At 53.0% G+C, this 23,440-nt stretch overlaps 1 protein-coding gene across 1 annotated transcript in view; it reads right to left on the bottom strand.

Annotated features, from left to right (window-relative positions):
• The window catches only part of FAM120A (family with sequence similarity 120 member A), a gene marked incomplete at both ends in the record, with an annotated part of 92,271 nt that overhangs the window by 21,565 nt on the left and 47,266 nt on the right, over window positions 1-23,440 (bottom strand). The window contains 6 exons of the mRNA XM_080709038.1: window positions 1,563-1,812; window positions 7,230-7,404; window positions 10,276-10,503; window positions 12,696-12,783; window positions 20,645-20,928; window positions 21,133-21,230. Coding sequence (XP_080565164.1) covers window positions 1,563-1,812; window positions 7,230-7,404; window positions 10,276-10,503; window positions 12,696-12,783; window positions 20,645-20,928; window positions 21,133-21,230 — 1,123 coding nt within the window. The remainder of the gene's footprint in view (window positions 1-1,562; window positions 1,813-7,229; window positions 7,405-10,275; window positions 10,504-12,695; window positions 12,784-20,644; window positions 20,929-21,132; window positions 21,231-23,440) is intronic.

Below are 23,440 nucleotides of genomic sequence, written 5' to 3'. Positions count from 1 at the left end.
GCTCGAGGTCCTTCCTGGTTCGCTGGCAGCGTAGACTCTGGGGCACGGGCCCTCTTGGTTGGAATGCCAGCAGCGCTCTTCTTAGACAACAAAGCGGTCAGAGACACGGCCTGGAGGCGCTCGGCTCTGTCCCCTGCGCACCAGGGCTGGGCCTGACCTGGCGGGGCCCCCTCCCCAGGTCTCCACTGACTTCCATCCTTCCAGGAACTGGCCCAGTGTTGCTGACCTGCCTGTCTGCTGAGAAGGGCCTCACTGACTGCCCACCGCACCTCCCGACCTTCCGTAGCCGAGAGGCAGAGTGCTTGCCTCGAACGCACAATGCCCCACATTCAGTCCTCAGCATCACAGAAAAAGACCAGAGAAGGCCTCTGCTCTGCCCCTCACCCAGCCAGCCCTGCTGTGCTGCTCTCCTCGACTCTGCTGCTGGCCATCCAATGCTCCACACCGACGGCTCCCTCGTCCACACTGCGGTTATAACTCAGCACACAGAATGTTAGCAGCAGCAAAGGTGAAAGGCGCCTCTGGGTGCCTCCCCAGAGGCTGACTCCAACCACGAGGAGAGGCCTGTCACACCTGAATGAAGGCCCACTGTATGGGGGCAGGAAACCCCAGCCACGGGCAGCCAGCTGTGTTTGCAAACAAATTCATACAGCTGGTGGGCATGGTGGCTGGCGCACACATGCTGTAGCCCTGTACTTGAGAGGCTGAGACGGAAGGATTGCAGGTTTGAGGCCAACCTCAGCAACTCAATGAGACTTTAATTCAAAATAAAAAAGGCTGGGGGTGAAGCTTGGAGGCAGACTGCCCCTCGGTTCAAGCCCCAGTAACACACACACATGAACAGGAATACAGCTCTGCTCCTCCTTTCCTAATGCCAGAAAGACAGGACCCGAGGAGAGGAGGGAGGCGAGGCGGGTCAGCACACGGCGTACCGGGGAAGATACAGGCTCTGGAGAGGGAAGAAGCCAGGGACCCGCCACACAGGGCATGTGAACAAGCATGGGGGCAGGGCCCAGAGGGGGCACTTTTCTGTGTCAGGCCAGAGGAACCACAGCCAATCTACTGCTTTATTTTTCTATTTTTATTTTTTTGGGGGTACTGTGGATGGAACCCAGGGACGTTCTATCTCCAAGCCACACACCTAGCCCTATTTTTGATTCTTTTTTTTTTTGAAACAGGGTCTCACTAAGTTTTCAGAGGGCCTCACTAAGTAGATGACGCTGGCCACAAAACCACATCCTCCTGTCTCAGCCTCCCACATGCTGGGATGACAAGCATGCGCCACCATGCCCAGCTAGCTTTTTATTTTGAAACAGGATCTCACTAAGTAGTCGAGGCCCGCTTCCAACCTGCGATCCTCCTGTCTCAGCCTCTCGAGTACTGGGATTAGAGGTGTGCACCATCACACCCACTTCAAATACACCATTGTTATGAACATACTCAAAGCATGTTTCTAGGATACATATAAATAGGTGGTCAACACAGCTCTCGACAGACAACATGACTCCCAGAGCGGGCTTTCCGTGTAGGAGGCGGTGGGCGCCGCGCCGCCCCGCACGCACCGTAGGACGCAGCAGAGCACCATGAGGTGGGTGGGCACGTTGGCGGGGTTGAGCATGGCTGGGGTGTCGGACCTCATGCACGCCAGGAAGGCCCGCATCCTGCGGTTCTTGTCTTCCACCGCCTTGCCCAGCCACAGGCGCTTCAGGTTGGGGCAGGTCCACTCCCGGAAGGCCAGGGCTTCCACCAGCTCCGGGGTCTGAGGAGACTTCCCCTTGTAAGCTGCCCACTCCTTAATGATCACTGGCGAGACTGCAGGGAAGGAAACCAGAGAGACACTTTGAGGCACGCGACTCGCCGACCCCAGACTGCGCAACACAAACTGGTCCAGGGAGGAGCCGGCACCCCTCGGCTGCCGGGCCCTGCACCTGTGCTCCCCTGGGCCACTAACGGCTCAGGCGGCTCTGCAGTGGGGCCACACTTAGACTTCTCCGTCAGATCATGACTTGGGTTTCCCATATGCCCAGCGCGTAAATCAAGGCTGTTAGAACTAATTACTGTCTGCAACCTATGCTAATAGTTTTAGAAGTAATAGGTTTGATTCAAAGAAGTATGTAATTATCTGGGTATTTCAACATGGAAATTCAACTTGGGTAGCTGGCTAAGCTCTTTTCCTACACAAATCCTTTCACGAATCGGACTTGAGGAATAGTTTGTGCTTGGCAGACACTTGACTTAAGAGCAGCCATCCTGAGTAAACAGTCAACTCTAACGAGTGGCCAGTAAGACACAAGTAGAGACAGTATTCAGGTTTTGAGTCCCCAGTGAGGCCAGCACACCATTATCATATTCAGCAAGACTTAGACACAGCGCCAAGTTTTCCTTCAAAAGGTAGAAAAGACGTTCAAAGTTCACACAATACAGAAACAGTGACCTCTTAGCCACCGTGTTTAATTGCTACTAGAATCAACTCAATCTTAAAAAGACAGGAACATGCACATTTCCCCACATCATTTCCACATAGATCCAGAGAAACACTCGGAAGGTATGAATTCAGTGAAGACCACTCACGTGGCCAGTGGCATGTTAAAATCCCTCAGAGCTGCACCAAGGTGATACTCTCACGGCAAAATCTGAGTGTCCACTGCAGAAGTCACTAGAGGCTTCCTTTAGTTTAGAACCCGAGCGTGGCCCTGTGACCTGGAAAGTGCTCAGTCCGAACCCCAGCACCAGCGGTCACCACGGGCGGACACCGGGGCAGGATTCGTTTTCTCTTCACGTTAGCCTATGTGCACAAGGCCCCCTCTGGGTTCGTTCTCTCTCGTGTCACGCCTAAGGCAGGTGAGAGATTCCGAAGACTCCCCTGCACGACAGTTACACAGATAACTGGACTGTCTCCAGGTTACTTCAAGTCTAAGCAGCCACGCAATACAATCATCTCTTAGCATGTCAGGAACATCACCAGCATTTAAGATACTTGGATTAACAGTTTATCAGTAACAGGAAAAAAAAATGCTTCAACACGTTTCAACTCCTGACAGGGCAGGTAACAGTATTATACCAGGGGAAACATCCTGGTTGCGCCCGGGCCGCGCCCCGGCCGGACACCTTTGTACCAAGGCTGTGAGGCTCGCAACAGGGCGACAGGGAGGACAGTTGCCAAGGCCAGCCTTTTACGAAAAGCTTACTGCCATCATTAGGCAAACTCCTTCGTTGACATTTTACTGTTTTTGTATTTAAATGTTAAAGGGATGTTTGAAACACTCAAAATGGTTTATTTGAAAAGCCCATCAATTCAAGAACACAGATACACAAGTGTGTGCAGATATACACTCTATTTGTTTTTACTAGTTACTTTTCGGTGTCAGGTAGAAAGGCAGTCAAATCTCCGTCATGAGGCAGACCCTGTCCTTAGACGCACAATCTAAGTGTCCCCGACCTGGGTCCACTGGGAGCCCAGCTCAGCTTTCAGAAGCTTCCCTGGCAGTAGTCAGCACACACAGGATCATGGCGTGAGGCCACCGGGCCCCCTCTTCTCCCCGACTCGGGCACAAAGGCTGCGTGGTCCCAAGAGGAGAGTGGGCCAGGAAGCATGAGTGAGCTGTGGCCAACACGGGGCTCCACCAGACAGGAGGGTCACAGGTTCAAGGACAGCCTCATCAACGTAGTGAGACGCTTTCAAAACAAAAAATAAAGCAGGGCTGGAGGTAGACTGCCCCCGGGTTCAATCCTTAGTACCAATCAAACAACAAAAACGAATTGTTAAGAGTCTCTTGGGCTTCTCTCCTTCTCTCCTCCCTAGCTTTCTCCCTTTGTCTGTTTGTTGGTCTGTCTGTCTCTCTCTTTTTTGCTACTGGAGATTAGTCAGGGGTATTTTACTTCTGAGCTAGAAGCCCAGCCCTTTATTTTTTATTCTGAAACAGGGCCTCGCTGTATTGCTGGGGCTGGCCTCCTCTATGATCCTCCTGTCTCAGCCTCCTGAGGGGTGAGATTACAGGGGATAGCCGACACGCCCAGCTCAAGAGCGAATCTTACGAAATCTTTCTCTCCAACGTTTCTCTTTCCCCTCCACGTGCTGTGGCTTGCCTCTCTATCGCGCTTGGCAATCATCCCACTGCGGTAAGTCTGGTTTTCGCTCCAGGTGGGCCGGGAGGCTCTCGCCCTGGCTGCTGGTGCCCTCAGAAGCGTTCGCTCCAGCTCCAGGCGCCCAAGCGCAAGGGCTGTGGGGACTCCTCTCCAGACACAGCCAGGAGGGCAGGAACCCTGACTCTCGAAGCAGTATGTGGTTTGCCACACACACAGGACGTGCAAAACGTGAACCCGTTTCAGGAAACACACATCTGTCCCCGCGGGAAGATGAGGGAGTAGCAGAGCCTGCGCCAGACGCAGAGGCACCCAGCCTGTCCTTAGGGATAGCACGACGGGACAGCTTGGGTGGACCCTCTGGACACCACTGAACAAGGGCTCGGTGTCCCCCTCCCGTGTAGTAGGGGAGGCGGGGCAGTGCCTGCGCCTCAGTGAAGGCCTCTGAGGTTCTTAGGCCTGGCCCAACTCCAGGGACTAAGACAAGACACTAAACCCATACTGTGCAACGCAATCCTGATGATTAAACAGAAAAAAACCGCCACGTGGTGGCGCACGCCTGTGATCCCAGCATTTGGGAGGTTGAGACAGGAGGATCGCGGCTCACAGACAGCCTCAGCTACTTAGTGAGGCCCTCTGCAACTCAGTGAGACCCTGTTTCAAAATAAAAATAAAAAATAGGGCTGGGGGTGTAGCTCGGAGATAGAATGTTCCTGGGTTCCATCCCCAGTACTGCAAAAACAAAACAAAACAAAAACACCCAGAACCTTTTACCACAAAGGGAAAACCGTGGGACAAAGCAACATTCTATACATTACTTATAATAATAAAATAATTCTCCTTTTTTTCTGTGGTACTAAGGATGGAATCCAGGGGCATTCTAGCTGAGCTACACCCCCAGCTCTATTTTTTATTCTCTATTTTGAAACCGGAGGCCCCTGCCCTCACCAAGAACAGTGCCCAGCGTGGGCCCTCCATCACCATCCCCCGTCAGCAGGGGCTCCTGGCCCACAACTTCCTAATTTCCTCCTCTGCAGCACTCATCTTAACCCCACTAAGTCCTTCAATAGCACAAAAGCAACTTCCACTCTCACAGAGGAGGTGCTGGGGAGGAGGGAGGGGGTGGGAGGAGGCCAGGCCTCCTTGCTGCGGGCCTCCTGCCTCCCCGTCAGGTCCATGGCACCCTCTGCAGGCCTCACCTGCCTCTGCTCCCATGGCCTCTGACCTCCGCGGGCTGGCGTGCTTGGAGAGGACTGGGCAGCCAAGCGCCCCGCCCCGTCCTTGCGGCCCTTCCCGTGTGCTGGCTAGACGCCAGCCTCGCACCCGGCTATGGGCCGGCACAGCACAGCGGCCAGAAGGCCGGCAGGAGGGCTGTCAAGGCAGCTCCGGGACAGCAGAGATGCTACAGAGACTGCCAGGAGGACATCTGCTGTGGAAAGGTAACCCCACTTTCAGGATTCATAAGCAAATACACAAAATACACAGAAGACCTCGTGCCCCAGAACCAGGGCAGTACCACGCAGTGAGGGCGAGGGGCCGGAACCCGGCCAGGAAGGATGGTAGCCAGCCTGGTGCGAAGGCAGACGCCAGCGAGAGGAGGACGGGAGGAGGCCTGCCCAAGCGAGGAGCCGCTGGGGACACTTAGCGTCCCAGCTGCCGGGGACAGAGGGCAGAGGCGACGAGGCCCGTGGGGCCGGCGTGGCCTCCGCCAGCCACAGCCACACGAGCAAGGCCACGTCGCTCTCAGGACAACACCCCAGGGAAGAGCAGGGAGGGGTGCGCTGTTTTAAAGCCACAAGGATCACAATTTTGGCACAGAAACTGCAAACAAAAGTGTAAGAAATGACTGAACTTCACGTAAAGTTCTAGTGTGGAGCACCTGCTGCTCGCAAGCTCCGCCCTCAGCGAGGCCATCTCCTACCGCACGGGGGCGCCCAAACGTCTCCTTTAAAAGTGACCCAAGTTAGCATGGAGATCACAAGTTCAAGGCCAGTCTCAACAGCCTGGCAAGGCCCTCTGCAACTTAGTGAGACCCTATTTCCAAATAATAAAAAAAAGACAGGGCTAGGGCTGTAGTTCAGAAGTAGAATGGCCCTGAGTTCAATCCCCAGCACCAACAACACACACACACACACACACACACACACACACACACACACCAACCTAGTCATTTATGACCTCCAATTTTTTTTTTCCTTTTTTTTGCGGGTCTGGGGATGGAACCCAGGGGCATTTGACCTCCAAGCTACATCCCCTGCCCTGTTTTTTATTCTTTATTTTGAAACAGGGCCTCACTAAGTAGCTGAGGCCGTCAGTGAACCGGGATCCTACAGTCTCAGCCTCCCGAATGCTGGGATTACAAGCATGCCCACCACGCCCAGCTGATTTCCAAAATTTATAATACTATTTTAGTTGCTGAGGCTGGCCTCAAACCTGCGATCCTCTGCTATCAGCCTCCCAAGTACAAGGATTACAGGTGTGCACCACCATGCTCAGCGTACCGTTGTTATTTTAGACTCTACATTTGGGGACCTTTTCTGTATTTCCCAGTGAATGCACCGTGGCTTTGACATTCCTTCCATCAGGAGATAAAATTCCCAAGAATAGAAAGACATCATCTTCCCATAAGACACCGGCGCACTAGAAGATGAAGGAAAGCGCCTTCAGCTCTGAGCAATATTTCAAACGACACTCTGACCACTCCCCCACCTCTGGGGCTTCGTTGGGAGGTCACACTGCTGCTGGAGGCCCAGGGGAGCCACAGCAAACCCGCAAGGGCCCCTCCAGCCCCACGGCCTCCACGCTGCTGGCGAGGGGGACCTGCACGTCACCCACACAGAGCGGACACGCGGGTGTCCCGCCTGCTGCGGTGGTCGTCACAGAGCAACGCCAACTCCAGGCTGCTTTCAGAGCATCATTCGGCTTAGAGCGCACACCCGCTGCTGTATCGTTTCGATAGACAAGCTCGCTGCTGGGACGGGACTCAGGACAGGCGGCCTTCGCCTCCTGTCCTGGGGCTCCACCCCGGCCTCCCGCGCATGGAGGCTCTTGGGGGAACTCTCCACGGTTCTTCTAAGGCTTTAGAAAAAGCACAAGAGATTACGAGGCATCGAGGAAAACAAACAATGGATTGTGACAGTACATACATTCTGGTGGAAGTCTGTTCTTTCTAAAAGCAAGTCTCTCAGTTTTCTTTCTGCTTTCTGCCAAACTAAACAGGACTCCGTAAACATACTGACGAACTGGCCTATAGAGCAGGGCGGCCGGAGGCAGGTCTTTGTTGGCTTCATCTTCAATAGAAACAGCAATTTTGATTTCACCCTTTGCATGGAAGAAAGCAGAATAATAGTGCACATTTTTCATGTTGAATTTACAATACACTCAGAAATACACTGTATCATCTCCATTAAGGACATTGCAAATCTATTCCTGTCAGTGGCTGAACTGGCCCACACTGAGCTGTGCGGAGGGCTCAGTCGCTAGTCTGTAGGGCAAACGTGTGACTCACAAGCCCTAAATGACTTTAGCTTTAACCCCCAAACCAAGGACAAAAGAAAACACATACATGATCCAGTCTTGGAAACAATCTAAACAGATCACACCAGACAACAAGTAGAAAACACTGGGAACTCGCAACTTTTATTTATAGTCAAGATGGTCATGTGTGATCAAGATGGTCATGTGTGATCAAGATGGTCATGTGTGATCAAACTTATCATTTTTAATGACCTACATGTAATCCAAGGAATTCGGTAATCTGAAAATGAAACGGTGAATTTTCTTTACCCGGCTTTTCATTAAAAATCACCACATATAAAAAAACGATCTACCTAAGAGAACGCTCCATTTCGGCGTGTACTAGGCTTCTCCACTGGGTGGTGGTGCTCAGTGAACTCTCGCTGCTGGCGAGGCCACGAGGAGCCCCACCCTGCCCGGCTCCAGGCCGAGGCGGCAGGGCTGCGCGTGGCTCGGGAGCACGCCACCAACAGGCAGGGCGACATGCTGCCGGAACTCCGCCATTTTGTCTCAGGTTAACTTAGGGCATCAAGATACGTCTCGATATTTTGTATGTTATCTATGGATACCCATAAAATAAAAACACATTCATGATCTCCAGTGTCTGTTAAATATATTGATGTATATACTCTGAATGACCTTGTAACGTTTTCTCTTTCACATAAATTTAATTTTAAAACGTCACTCCCCCTCTCCCTGGTATTTCATTTCCATCAGTCCGGTAACTACGTGTCTTTACCACTGTCACCTGGGGGTCTTCTCTATGAATCACGATGCTTTGATGATTCTCTAGATCCTGCCAACGTCTCAGCCTGGACAATGTACCGGAGCTACTCAGCTCAGACAGCAGAGTGCATCCTGGCCTAAACTACTCCCACAGAGAAAAGGCCTAGCATCTTAAAATCTGAACACAGTTTTCTCTTCTCGATCATAGTCTTTTTGGCAATAGCTTCCCTTGAAACTCGTGAGAAGTGAAGGAGGCTGCTGTACAGACTACGTGCCTCCTATGGACCTGACTGCCCCGCCGCAGGCCCGGCAGCGTGGAGACCGCGGTGGCTCCGGTGCTTTGCCTCTCGGAGAGCCCGAGGGAGAGAGCGCGGTCTCCACACACATCATTCTGAAAGATGTTGTCCCCAAACCTTGGTTTTTCCCACACTTACCCTTCATAATTTCTGTTGAACCCTCAAAATAATATTTACCTTACAATCACAACCTGAAAACCAATACTATTCATGCATACCAATGTCAAATAGTAAGGTGAGATTTGGAGACAATTACAACTAAAAAATAAAAGAGCTGAGTCAAGAGTACTCGCTGAATATTTTTCACATCCTTAACTTTATAAAAAGAAGCAATGTTTGGATTCGTCGACCAGCAGTCCATTCCCCGTTGCTGTGGAGTAGGAGTCTTTTATACTTACTGACTCCATTTTACAAACCACAGATGGATTGCAGAAAGCAGAGAAAAAAGCCCTGATTGTATATAGTGGTAAAGACAAGAGCATGTTAATAACACACGATTCTGGATGATAATCCAGCCACCGAAGCCGCTGTTCGATTGTGGGCCCACGACTGTAAATGCCAACATGAAGACTACAGACCACTGAAGAGGCCTGAGTGCACGTGGATGCACTGGTGACGCCACAATCCACAACTCCATCCATGCGGCATGGAGACGGGGAGACTTAAGCATGCATTCGGGAGGACTCTAGCCAAGTGCAACGATGACACTGTAAGAAGCTGCATTTTCTGCCTATGCACAAAATCCTGTGCTCCTGCTTTTGTTATCCATACTATTAAAGTTACACTCAGTAAGATGAACAACTCAAAATACACGAAGAACAGCTAGCCGCCCAAAAGGGAAGACATTCCTTTCTTTCTTTTTTTGTTTTTTTGTTTTTTTTTTTTGTGGTACTGGGGTTCCTGGAAGCCCTTCTACCTCCGGGCTACACTCCCAGACCTATTTTATTTTTAGAAACAGGGTCTCCTACGCCAGCGCGGCTGGCTTCGAACCTGCGCGATCCTCCTGTCTCCGCCTCCCAAGCGCGGGGATGACAAGCGTGCGCCACCACGCCCGGCGAAGACATTTCTTTCTAAGGACAAATGATACATGGGATACTGCATCTGACATCAGGATGAAGCCTGACACTGCGGCACAAATACAATGCCAGACATTTTTTGGGGTGCTACTGGGGACTCCACCAGGGCACACTCCACTGAGCTACCACCCCAGCCCTTTTGGTTTTTTTTTTTTTTTTTTTGGGAGGGACAGTCTTGCTGAGCAGCTGAGGCTGGCCTCCAACTCAGTCTTCCTGCCTCAGCCTCCCATGTGCTGGAATTACAGGCATATACCACCACACCCAGCTATGGTGTAAGAAATTTGGAAGTTGATATAAAAATAAAATTACAAATCATAAAACTATGTGATGCCATTATTTCATTAAAAGTTTCAAAAACATTTTAAACTAAATTAAAAAAGAAAGTGAAACCTTTCATAAGGTTTTCTTGAATGATATTTACAGATATAAATTTTCCTCTTTTGTTAAGTGTTTACAAAGGAGAAAGTGAACTGTGATTTCAAATGGTTTAAAGTAAGACAGAAAAACGGTTCACAAAGGAAAGAAGGACAAAACACCTGTCAAACGGCAGAAGCCACCCCAAGGCCCCTGGGTGATACCTTCGTGAGGACGTGGAAGATGTAGGGGTACATCAGACCCTTCTTGTGCCTGTGCTCGGCCACTCTCAGCACCTCAGGCGCCACGGGGGGCAGGGGGGGCGTGGTGATGTCCATGTGGTTCCTGGTGGGCATCGACAGGAGGCAGGGGATTGGCTGGACGGTGCCCATCTGGCTCCCTCTGCCCTCGGCTGGCTGGCTTCCCGAGGAGGCTGTGGAAGAGCCTTCTGCCTGCAGAGCAAAGGGCGAGGGGGCAACTGAGTCACGCGTCATCTCCAGTGACGGCATGGAGAACTCAGAGCCGACAAGGGCCTTGTCCCGTCCTTGGATCGCCTTGCAGAGAGGAACGCCGCCACACTCACGGAGCCCCAAGGCCAGCCTGTGCGCCTCTGCGGGTCCGCGGGTGGGTGGAGGCGCACGGCCTCACTGTGGGAGGCTGCTCCGCTCCCTGACCCGCTCGGAGCCCTCGGCCCTGGTGGCCGCCTCGGCGCCTGCACAGCTCTCGGACCCACCAGCTTGGCCCGGTCCTGTGTATCTGCTTTCCCCAGCATCGCGCTAGTATTTCTAGGACAGGCAACACTCAGAGACCTACGCAACCGGCCAACCGGCAACTCGCAGAGCTGGAGTCACGTCTAGGTGGGTCAAGTCCTGCTCTCGCTACCACAGATGGCATTTCCGCCCAGCCCACCGGGCGGGCGGCCTATGCCTGCGGTCCCAGCGCGCTGGAGGTTAAGGTAAGAGGGCAACCTGAGCCCAGAGGTCCGGGCTCGCCTGGGCAGCACGGCAAGACCGTGCGCCAGTCCCTTTCTTTGCTTTGAATTGGGGGCTAAACCCAGTGGTGTTCGACCTCTGAACTACACCTCCTGACCTTTATATTTTTTATTTTGAAACAAGATCTCACCAAGTTGTCAGGGCTAGCCTTGAATCTGTAATTCTCCTGTCTCAGCCTCCCAAGGACTGGGATTACAGGTATGTGCCACCAGGCCAGGCTGAGACCCCTTTTCTTAAAAAAATAAATAAAAAGAAAAAAAGAAAAACCTCAAACTCAATTATATGCATGCAAAAATTAAAGCAAAAACAAAAACAAAAAAGTTCAAGCTGATCGTACTCAACACAATGGCTATGGTCTACGCTTAGGTGGAAAATACCTGTTCTGTAGCTATCGCCAGCAGACACACAATGAGTGCACAGAACAGAGCATTTAGACCTAGTGATGAGCTCAGGGCTGGGCGGTGCCAGGCAGTGGTCCAGAGGCGAGGCCAAAAGGAGGCTCTGCCATCATCTGAACCTTCTGAGCAATCACCCAAGAACAATTATTACTCTCACAATAAGATTTCCTTTTTCCTTGATCAGAATAAATGTTGGGCTGGGAACAGTAGCACACACTTGTAATCCCAGTACTTAGGAGGCTGAGACAGGAGGATCGCAGGTTCACAGCCAGCCTTAGCAACACAGTGACACTCTCCAAAATTCAGTGAAACCCTGTTTCAAAATACAAAATAGGAATGGCTAAGGGGTAGCTCAGAGGTAGAGTGTCCCTAGGCTCAATTTCCTAGCACCATCAAAAAAAAAAAAAAAAAAAAAGTAGAATAAATGCTGGCGTGTCTTACCTTCAAGGCACTCCACTATGTCACCTCTCTGACGTAGGGCTTTAATAATTTCTGTCCCTTCTTTCTACCTTTGTAATAATAAAAATTGCTTAAGCTTGCAGCATAAAAAAAAGAAATAAATGCTAGAAATGAGAATTGTCTATTCTTTGATTTAGCGCTACCGGGAATACATACACTGTTTTCTGTTTTGGAATAAAATGACTTTACGATGGTTTACAATTAAGTTATTCATTTTATCCTTTAATACACGAGTGCCAAAATTAGTCTTAAGAATAAATCACGGGTACTTCTTAGTGTCTTCTACACTCTCCCTATCCCTGAGAATAAAGATGCAGAACAGCTCAGAGCTTTGGAAAGTGATTTGAAAATGATAGGTATTCACAAAGCATTCTCGTGCACTTGCAGGACAACCATTCACTAGTAAGACTAGTTAATGCTGAAGTTTCAAGTCTGCTTCTGCTCTGCAGAAGGCCCTCTGTATACCAACCTGCTCCTCTCAGGACCAAGTGCGGCAGACACGGCTTTGCAAACTAAAAGGACATTTCAAAAGACGACCATAGGTACAAGCAGGTAAGAAGGGAGATGGAGTTCACTCCCAGCACATCCAGTGATTTCTCAGTTCATTCTCAAAAGCACTCGTGAGGAAGGTGGTTCCCGAGGCTCGGGACCTCATTGCAGAGCACGGCGAGCTGCGCTGGGCCCGCCTTGCTCCGCACCCTTCCTTCTTGCCCATCTCTAAGCACTTTCTTTAAATTGATCACAAATACAACGTACCTTGGGCCAGAAACAAAGAGCAGAAAGCCAGGCTCGTACCTTAGCTTGGTCTCCTGGGTCTCCCCGTGCCTGCGGTTCCGTGTGGCTTCCGGCCTTCTCCCAGCCAATCTTGTTCCCGCTGATGTGGCTGAACACAGAATGAACAAGGTCACTGACTGCCACGGACCACTAGCTAAGCAGATCCCTAGACAAGAGCGGGAGCCAAGCCTGCAGACGCATGGTGACCACCCTGCTGGTTACCATCCACCAATCTCCACTCTGTCTCTAGATACAACTTATAGGAACATCTCCTCCTGCTTCAAAGGCATGGTGATGCCCATTGTGCAGGGACGGAACGATGGAGTAGTGACCATGTGCGCTCGGGGCCAGCGAGACCCTGTGTCTGGGTGGTGGCGGCACACGCGCTGAGCGCCAGCCTCGTGGTGGAGGGAGGGGCCGCAGCCTCAGCCGGTGGGGCCAGGGAAGAGCACGACGTTGCGGACGACAGCTCGACAGCTCGGCGGCGCGGCTGCGGGAGAAGCTCATCTGGGGAACGGCTTCACCTGGCAGAGTGGCAGAGCATGGGTGGGCGAGAGACAGGGCATGTCCACTGGCGCATGTTAAACTGCCGTGGGCGGGCGAGAGACAGGGCACGTCCACTGGCGCTTGCTAAACTGCCGTAGGTGGACGAGAGACAGGGCACGTCCACTGGCGCTTGCTAAACTGCCGTAGGTGGACGAGAGACAGGGCATGTCCACTGGCGCGTGTTAAACTGCCATGACCTACGGTGGCCCCCAAGATGATGCAGCAGGCTTACATTTGAAAACAGTGAAATGAAACAGAACAGAAAAACTGGTCTGAATAAACATCAGCTTACTCAGTGTGTGTTCACTTGTGTTTAGGGCGGCTTGCATGGTCCCAGCAGAGGTAAAAAGTGCCGCCCTCCAAGCAGCAGAGCCGAGGGGAGTGGGCGGGCAAGCAGGGCACAACTCCCAGCTCCCCGCAGTTGGCTGGCTCCGGGGGCTCCGGGGCAGGCCAGGCAGCTCCGGGACCCTGCCCTGCGCTCATCCCTCCACACAAGGTCCAAGTCACCTCGTGAACACATGCAGGGCGTGCCAGCGGCTGCCGCCACCTGGCTTGCTGAGTGTGGAGATGCAGGACACCCTAGCGACAGCCAGCGGGAGGAGGCGGTGGGCTCCAGGGAAGCCTCTGGGCACCTGCTTTCAGCCAGCTGCTGAGTATGTGGACAGGTGTGAGTCAGCAGACTACCGCCTCATAACTGCCGGGGTGTGCAGGACGCCATGTGGGCCTATGCGCCCCTTAACCACGCCCTATGCCAAGAAGGAGACAGCAGCACGAACCGCGCCCATCTCCTGCAGCAACGGTTCTGACTGCTGTCGAGGACGAGGCGCAGCCGGGGTGCTCGCTGAGCACACAGGCACCAGCCTCCGCTTGCCTGCCCTGGTGTCCAACACATCCTCAAACTGAAATAAAACACCATCCAGCCCAGCCTGGAGGAGCCAGCCTCAGCTACTTAGTGAGACTGTTTCCAAATAAAGTATAAAACAGGTCTGGGAGTACAGCCCCGAGGTAGAAAAGCCCCTGGGTTCCACCCCCAGTATCACCAAAAAATAAAAAACAAAGAAAAAACTGCTGTGTGTTAAAAAGTCAAAATACAAATGTGAGGTGGACTCATCTGGCACAACAGCCCCACCACCTGGAAGAAACGCAACAGCTAGGGCTGTGACCCTGCAGCCCTGGACTAGGAAGCCCAGAGGCCAGGGCAGGCGCAGGAACACTGCACCTCAGTCTGCAGGTTTGAGAGGACCCAGGGTGGACAGGAAATATCCACACCACGGAAAAGGAAAAACACACTCTCGGGAGCACTTCCCAGGAGACGAAGTCAAAGGGAGCTCAAGGAAAGCCCCTGGCAGCTCTACATCAAAAGCCAGGCCAGCATTTCAGCTCTATACTGCTCCAGTGGTTAACCTCTGAATGAGTGAGTCACCATTCACTGCGCACGCGCCAGCTGTGCAATTTAACGAGCTCAGCAGAGCGCCCCCTCCTGGAGGCGCAGCACACAACACGCCTGGGGACCGGCCCAGGCCTGGGTGGGTGCTCACGCGGGGCGCCTGCCTTCCTGGACTCCGTGGCCCAGGTGTGGCCCGGATCACACGCCATCGGCACGACTGGAAGGAGGGGTGCTGCAAAGCGCACAAGAGATGCTAGTACATGATCAGCCTCGCAGCCAGCCATACACATCAAGATGTTCTGCCACACACGCGCCAGTGCCCAAGGACGGACACACGTCTATTCAAATAAAGGCGGAGCCGGAAACTCGGAGAACTAGGAATAGCACTCTTGGTTTGTTTTTGTTTGTGTTTATTTCTGGTACTGAGGATTGAACCCAGGGGCATTCTACCTCCGAGCTACACCCCCAGCCTTACTTCATTCTTATTTTGAAACAGGGTCTCTCTAGGTTTATGAGAGTCTCAGTATTTGCTGAGGCTGTCCTCAAACCTGCGATTCTCCTATCTCAACCTCTCAAGTACTGGGATTACAAGTGCGTGCTACCAGACCCAGCTTCTGAATAAGACCTCATATTTGAGTTTATATGCACAAAGAGGTACACACATAAGCTTCCATAACTGTATAAAGCATAAAAGGAGGAAGAAAAGGAAAGAAGGCAAGTTGCTGCTCCTAACGCAAGACCCAGGTATTCTACAAACTCTAGTTTATTTTTATTATTTTGTGTGTGTGATACTTGGGATTGAACCCAGGGACATTCTACCTTTGAGCTGCACTCTCAGCCCCGTGTTTTATTATTTTGAAGCAGGGTCTCACTGACTTGCAAAGGGCCTTACTGAGTAGCTGAGGCTGTCCGCGAACTGCGAGCCTCCTGTCTCAGCCTGAGAACCGGCTTAGTCTCACTGAGTAGCTGAGGCTGGCTGTGAACCTGCGACCTTACTTTATCAGCCTCCCAAGTGCTGGGATTACATGTGTGCCCGCCACGCCTGGTTCTACACTCTCGTTTGTATATGAGGAGAAAAGCCAGGTGTGGAAAATCAGCCAATCTCCTGAATCCGCACTCATCCACAGGCTGAGACCTGAAGGGTTCTCCGTGCTGTATTTTACAATATTTCAAGTTTACACACCTTGAATCAAGATGGGAACTGAAAACAGGTGTAAAAGAAATTAAAAACTTACAGTTGGCAAGCTCGTTTTGACTCAAGGTATTTAAACCCAAATGAATCTACGAAAGTAACAGAGCGAACACCTCCAGGAGGACTCCACTGCAATCCTTCACCCGGCTGAGACGGGAGGACAGAGCCCGGAGGGGAGCAAGCGTCACGTAGAGTTGCTGTGTTTAATTTTAACCAAGAACAGGACAGGTAATGCCAATGCTGCTCTAACAAAAGTAATCGGAAAGAAAACTAGAAAGCGACGCGTTTGTCTCCTACTTCACAGATGCACCGTCACGGCCTGTAACCAGCGGCACCGCCACTTCCTGAGGCCCGATTTCCTCCACTGGACACAGTAGCTCAAGAGAGGACAGTGCGCTGTCCGTGGTTTCCCGGCCAAACGCAGGCTGCGCGGCTCTGCCCTGACCTCGCCGGCGGCCGGGCGGTGGCAGCTGAGGGGTGGCCGCCCGCCCTGTCCCCGCCCTGGCCTAACTTCTGTGACTTCCATTCCCACAGAACCCGAGTCCAGAGCTGCTCAACAATTCTCCCAACTGGAGAAACTGACATGCTGGTCAAAGTATAGAAAGAAGGAAAGAAGGAAAGAAAGGAAGGAAAGATAGATAAAAGGAGCACGAAGGAGGCCCTTTCGGCACAAGGCCTGGCAGCGCTGTACACTGTGGAAGGCCCAGCGCAGGCCCCACTCAGAGAGCTGCCGTGCACACGGCCCACACCACCTTCCTGCAAACAGCGCAAACAGGAGGGTGCCCGTGGCTCTAGACACCTGTGGGCGGGGCCGAGGGGCAGGGGACCAGCCAGGCCCCGAGGTCTCAACCTCTCCACCCGTGGCCCCTGACAATTTTGGGGTTTAGAAAAGGTTACCTTTTTGCTAGGCGTGGTGGCTCAAGCTTGTAATCCCAGTAAGTGGAAGGCTGAGACTGGAGGACTGCAGTTCATGGACAACCTCAGCTACTTAGTGAGGCCCTCTGCAACTTAGAGACCCTGTTTCAAAATAAAGGATAAAAAATAGGGCTGGGAGCATATCTCAGAGTTAGAATGCTCCTGGGTTCCATCCCCAGTACTACAAAAAAAACCAATAAATAATAATAATAATAATAATAATAATAATAGTAATAATAATAGAAAACAAAGGCTCCTTTTTATCTCAGTGTCACTCCTTTGATCTTAGCGTGAGTACCCGTTTACAAGTTCAGTGATGCCTGTTTTACTCTCAATTGCACATGCCTATCTTTTGGCATTTAAAAGCATTTATCTTTTAATTGGCAGGAAGCATTTTTCTTTCTTAGCTGGCTCTTTTATTCTCTGACAGTCCTCATTACCCATCGCCAACACCATTTGGAAAACAAATACCATTGACTAGCCAGGCACAGTGGTGCTCACCTGTAATCCTAGTACTTGGGAGGCTGAACAGGAGGATCACAGGTTTTCACAGGTTTGAGGCCGGCCATAACAACTTAGCAAGGCTCTGTAGATAAAGCTAGATAGAGAGCTAGATAGGCAGGCAGGCAGGCTGGCTGGCTGGCTGGGGGGCCTAGCTTGGAGGGAGAATGCCTCTTGGTTCAATCTCTAGTACACCCCTCCCCAAAAAGGTCACTGATTTACTCTTGGGGGAATGAGGACATCTGACTTACTGCCTCCTAGATTGGAGAGGCTGCCCCTCTGTTCTCCGTGGCAGAAATCACATCCTGTCCATAAGTGTCTAGTGAGCCACCCAGGCCGCGGAGCAGTCCTGAGGCTCCGCAAGGAGAGACTCCTCAAGGGGCGCCTGCAAAGCCTCTGTCCCTTGTCTGCAAAGCTCTAGAAATTAGAAGTCTTTCTATAGTCTGTCTGCTGCGGGGGTCAGACTAGAACTCTGAGGTTCAACTGCCCAGAGACCAGTCTGCCCCAAGGGAAAGGGCACCCAAGGGGCAGGCTCGTTTCCAAAGACGCCTGGGCGTGCTGAGCCCCGCCCCTTCCCACCCTGCAGACAAGGCTCTGGCCAGCCGGTCGGCCAGCTCACACTCATTACCTGGGGCTGCGCAGGGCACACAGCCCTTGTGCGTCAAGCCCTGCTCTGCTCACCAGTAAACAACACAGTATAGGTTCTGGGTCCCAATTCAAGTTCAAGCCAAAAGTAAATCCTAATTTAGCAGCCTCTGCTCTGTCTTGATGGCGTGGGACTCCTGGGCTCACATGACCTTCCCACCTCAGCCCTGAGAAGAACTGGGGCTGCAGGTGATGGCTGCTGTGCCAGCTTTGGGGGCAGAACTATGAAACACTTGCACAGAATACTATGCTCTCAGCAAGACAGAACTCTCTGGAAGCCACCATGACCCCTGCCTGCCGCGCCACACACACACCCCGGCTGTACCTCAGGCCTGCCTAAGCAGAGCCCGCCTCCGTCAAGGGCTCAGTCCGAGGCCTAGGCGTGCGCACCCGGCTCCTCTACCTTCCTGCACTGGAGCCCAAGGGTCTGATGTATTTCGCACAAGTGGATTCATGGAAATTAAACCGCTGCGGAGCCGGACAGCCCAGTCCAGTCTCGCAGCTGACGGCGACGTGGCGCCACGCCTTCTGTGTGATGCTTCATGCTATAAAGACAGCAAACAACCAGGAGACAGAGAGCAATTCAACCCTGGCTGCAGAAGCAAGATGCCCCTCAGTAACATGCCATGGTTGGAGTACAGGCGCCAGGCGGCTCGAGAGCTGAGGGAGATCCTGCCCAGAGCCCTGGCCGCGGCCCAGAGCATTACCCACAGCTAAGCACTGAGCGCAGGGAGAAGAAAGGAACGCGTAGCGATGCCACCTGCTCTGACTCATCGCTCCCCTCACGAAGACAACGGGCCAAATCGATGCACATTCGCCGGAGCGGGAATGCCCGCAGCCTGCCGTGCCGGGCCACCCCGCCCTGGCCACGCCAGGCCTCTTGCTGCCACCACGCCTCGCCAGTGCAGTCAGTCACTCTCTGAGCGTAAAGCGCACTTCCTTTGCCTTCTGCCAATGTTGCAGAGCTTAGAAAGAATATTTAAGTTCGGCCTGGTGGCGCACGCTTTTAATCCCAGTACTTGGGAGGCTGAGACAGGAGGATCGCAGGTTCCCGGTCAGCCTCAGCAACTCAGTGAGACTGACTCTGTTTCAAAGGGAAGAATGAAATAGGACTGAGGGTGTGGCTCGGAGGTAGAATACTCCTGGGTTCCATCCCCAGTTATTTCTTTACACACAAATAGTATTTACTTCCTATTCAGATGGACCTACACTGAGCAGGCTGCCGGTCTCGCTGACACAAGTGAATTTTAAAGAAAGCACATGGTGCCTCAGAATTCTAGAGTGAAGGGTTTCCTGCACCTTCGGCCAGCTGCTTCCAGACTTCCATGAGCCCATGAGACTCACAGGGCACTTATTTAAAATGTAGATTCTCTGCCGAGCATGGTGGCGCTCGCTTGTAATCCCTGCACTTGGGAGGCTGAGACAGGAGGATCGCGCAGGTTCGAAGCCAGCCTCAGCAGCTTAGTGAGGCTCTCAGTAACTTAGTGAGACCTGGTTTCCAAATAAAATATAAAATAGGTCTGGGAGTATAGCCCTGAGGTAGAAAGCCCCTGGGTTCCACCCCCAGTACCACCAAAAATAAAAAAAATAAATAAAATAAAATGCAGATGCTTAGGCCAGGCATGGTGGCGCATGCTTGTAACCCCAGCATTCGGGAGGCGGAGACCAGAGGATTGTGGTTTGTGGCCAGCCTCAGCTACTTAGAGAGGCCCTTCACAACTCAGTGAGACCCTGTTTCAAAAAATAAAATAAAAATAATAAAAATAGGACTGCAGGTGTAGCTCAGAGGTAGAATGCCCCTGGGTTTCATCCCCAGTACTGCAAAATAAAAGAGAAAAAATGTAGATTCCCAGACACTTTGTCCAAAAAGTCTTAAATTTATCATCTTGCGTAAGGTTAATTTAAAAGCTTGGATGCTAACTTACAGCTCTTTAGTCCATCTTGAAGTCTTAGGACTGTACCTACAGCAAATGGACATTTACAAGTTTGATAGTTCTGTGCTGCCCCGAGGGGAAAGGACTCGGCAGTGACCACTGCCTAGGGCCAGCAGACAGCTGCCCTCTCGCCGTGGACACACAGGACAGGGGAAGCATCTCGGGCTGCAGGGACGCGTGGCAGAGCTGGAGACTCCCTCTGAAACCTCTCATGCCAGCTCGGAGCTGGCAACATCCCACCCCACAAGACACAGACACGACATTACTCAGCTTGCAGAATGGAGCCCAAGCCCAGGAGAGAAACACATGCCCAAAGGGAATCCAACTCTTGACTTTTTAACATGAGAGCGTTTAAAGAAAGGGGAGTGCACATTTAAGATTTCCTCGACTGAATCTGTTTAACAAACTGCACATCTGTGCGTTCCGATGCCCCCTCAGAAAGCTTTCCGGCCTGGGTCCAGGTAGCTTCCCATGGTCTGAGCTGGGCAAACGGTGGCATTTCAAGAACGTACTCTGAGCTGTTGAGCTTAGAGGAGGAAGGAAACGCAGAGGCCTTCACCCAGGGTGCTATTAGTGGGGCGGCAGGGGCTGCTGTGCGTGAGGGCTGCGGCGACACTCAGTGAGACCCCAAAGTTCTTCTCGCCTCCACACCAGGTCCCCCGAGCCCTCACAGCAGGCTTCCCAGCCCTGGCGCGGGGCTAGAGGGCAGACCTGCGTGCCAGGAGCCCAGGCTCCAGCGCAGGGCAGCACCTACCTGCGGCAGACACCCTCTGGTAGAACACCTGGGCGTCTGCAGGCAGAGGGAGCCCTGGGCCAGAGGCCTGGGAGCGCCGCGACCACGCACACTCACTTGGTGGCCCCTCCACTGCCCTCGTCGTTGTCTGAGGATGACGATGTCGAGGAGCCGGGGAAGTAGGCGGAATCCACGTGGTTGGGGCTGCCGCCCTGGGCCGGGTTGATGGGCGAGGCCCGCTCGTACAGCGGCGTGTGCTTCCCCTCACGAGGAATGTTGCTGTAGCTGTTCTGCTCGGCCAGGTTCTTCCCGCTCGTGTCCAGAGGGAGGGCTGGCTCGGCCAGGCCGTATGGGTACGGACCCTGGCCCGGGACGCGCCCTGGGCTGGGCACCTGCGGGACCTGAAGCATGGGCACAGGTGAGCGCGCGAGGCTGGTGGGTCGGGGCTCATCTGGGCAATTTCTGCTTTGACAGACATTGCATCTAACTCAAGTGTCAATCCGGGGATTTAAGAAACCAACCGTATTAGCGTTCATTCCAACGGAACGTCCACCCAGAACGTCCACCCGGGTCCACAGCCCACCCGCCGCGGGGCGGCGCCTTACCGCGGGCTCGGCTTGCAGGGCAGCGTGTGGAATGTTGAGCATCTGCGGGGGGGCGTAGGGCGGCACCATCCCAGGCATTCCAAACGGATTTGGTCTGGCTGTTTCATCAGCGCACAGGAAGAAGATAACAAAACAATTGTGAACAGAAGGCCATCGCCCAGGGACACCCCGGAGCCAGCCCCTGGCCCAGGTGTCTAGCCCCCTCAGAAGTCACCACCGGACCTCAGAACTGTGAGAAACAAACTGAGGCCGCTCCTGACTGCAATCCCAGCGAGCACAGAAGAGCTGACACTGACCACACGCTTTGAACACATAGGTGTCAGCTGGGGAGCAAGTTCCAGCCTAAGGAAGGCGTCCAGCTGCCGCCTACGCCTGGCACCGTTCTAAAGCCACACAGCTGAACCACTGTCACGGGGGAAACTCGTGGGATCGCCACGCTCCCCAAAAGCTCGGTTTCATACTCCTGTCCTGATGCACAGTGGCATCTCCTACTCAGTACTCTCTCACTAGCTTGAATTTCCACCAGAATTCTATTGGGAAATAGAAACGCACATAGAACAGCCGGCCACAACAGCAGGAAGCCAACATGCGCGGCAGGTCTGGAATCATCCGCACCTGGGTTCTACCGAGAGGGAGACTGCGGAGGCCACGGAGGCCGGGAGGTGAGCTGCTGGGGACGCTCGAGTGCAGCCACGGGGTGCTTCACCCTGGGGCTGGGGCACGGGGAGCCCGCCAGGGCCCAGGACCCAGGACCCGGCTCCGGGCGCTCAGAGGACACAGGCCCCAGTGGGCCCTCCCAGCTTCTTACTCTTATTCTTTCTCTTCTTTTGTGGTACTGGGGATTGAGCCCAGGAACATCTACCTCTGAACGTCACCCCCAGGCTTGTTCTATTTGGTATTGAAGACTGAACCCAAGGGCGTTCTACCTCTGGGCTATACACCCAGGCCTATTTTATTTTAGTTTTGACAAGTCTCACAAGGTTGATGAGAGTCTCACTACTTGCTGAGGCTGTTCTGGAACCTGCAATCCTCCTGTCTCAGCATCCCAAGTACTGGGATTACAAGCACGCACCACCAAGCCCTGTTTGTTTTATTTTTTAATTTTGAAACAGGGTTTCCCTTAGTTGTAGAGGGCCTCACTAAGTTGCTAACGCTGGCTACGAACCTGTAATTCTCCTGTCTCAGCCCTCCAAGTACTAGGATTACAGGCGTGAACCACCATGCCCAGCTCTCAGCTTCCTTTAAAAATAGAACAAAACCAAACCCCCCCAGATCGCACTTCCCGTCTAGAAGCAACAGGAGTGCTCCTCCAGCCCCTGATCTGAGCAGCACTGGTCCAGGGGCGTGCAGACCACGATCACCCTCTCATGCACCCACTGCCAGAGAGGGAACAGACCCCCAGGTCTCCCTCTTGCTCTCTGAAAGCACACTCCATCGCAGAGCTGATTGGAGGCTTCCTAAGCCACACCAGACAGGCACGAGCAGGACTGTAAGCCCCGTCCTGGTGGGCCGTCCTGACCCGTGGGCCCACAGCTTCCCGAGAGCCAAGCCCAGCCGCACACTCGCAGCTGCCTGCAGAGTCCACTGCAGAGACAAGCTCTGAATGCCACGGCCTGGCTCTCCGCTCCCGGCAGACCTGGCACAGCGCCCCCTTGTACAACAAAGGAAGCTGTGGTGCAAACGGCGGGAACGGAGCGACGGAGGGTGTGTGCTCAGGGGCACGCGCGGCCACGCCCCGCACACACGCACCTGCACAGAGGCACCTTGATCGCAAAGGAGGCCCGCGGAGGCTGCACCTGGGGCACGGATCAGAGACACCCAGGATGCTCAAGGCTCGTCTCGGGCGATTCTGAGTCACAGCCGGATTTGGGGCAAAGAGCTTTACAAAACTCAGCCAAGCTCTGACATTTAAGTCAATGTACAGGGTCTGCTGTACTTTCTACTTTTGGCTACTACCAGCTGAAAACTCCCCAAAATCAGGCACATTTCCTCAGAACAAACAAGTAACAAGTAACGTTAAAGTACAACACCAAAGGTTTCCAAGGCAGGAATATTTTAGGCAGGAGGGTAAAACTACGGCAAGTGCATCTAATGACAGTATTGTCAGCGTTTATAACTTCAAGTGTTAACTACTATGGGCTTCCTTAGGAACGTACCAGGAAAGCAGCAGCCCGCAGTCTGCTGGGTGCCCGCGAATTCTCCCGCCCCGGAGCTGCGGCTGCGCTCCACAGGTAACGGAGGTCTGTAAGGAGCGGTGTTAAAGCAGAGCCTCCACTGAGACCTGCAGGAGCCGGGCCAGCCAGATCCC

The sequence above is a fragment of the Muscardinus avellanarius genome, assembly GCF_963383645.1.
Source record: "Muscardinus avellanarius genome assembly, chromosome: 13".
Classification (NCBI taxonomy): Eukaryota; Metazoa; Chordata; class Mammalia; order Rodentia; family Gliridae; genus Muscardinus; species Muscardinus avellanarius.
The sequence above is the reverse complement of the archived record's forward strand: the minus strand, read 5'-3'. Positions and strand labels throughout refer to the sequence as shown.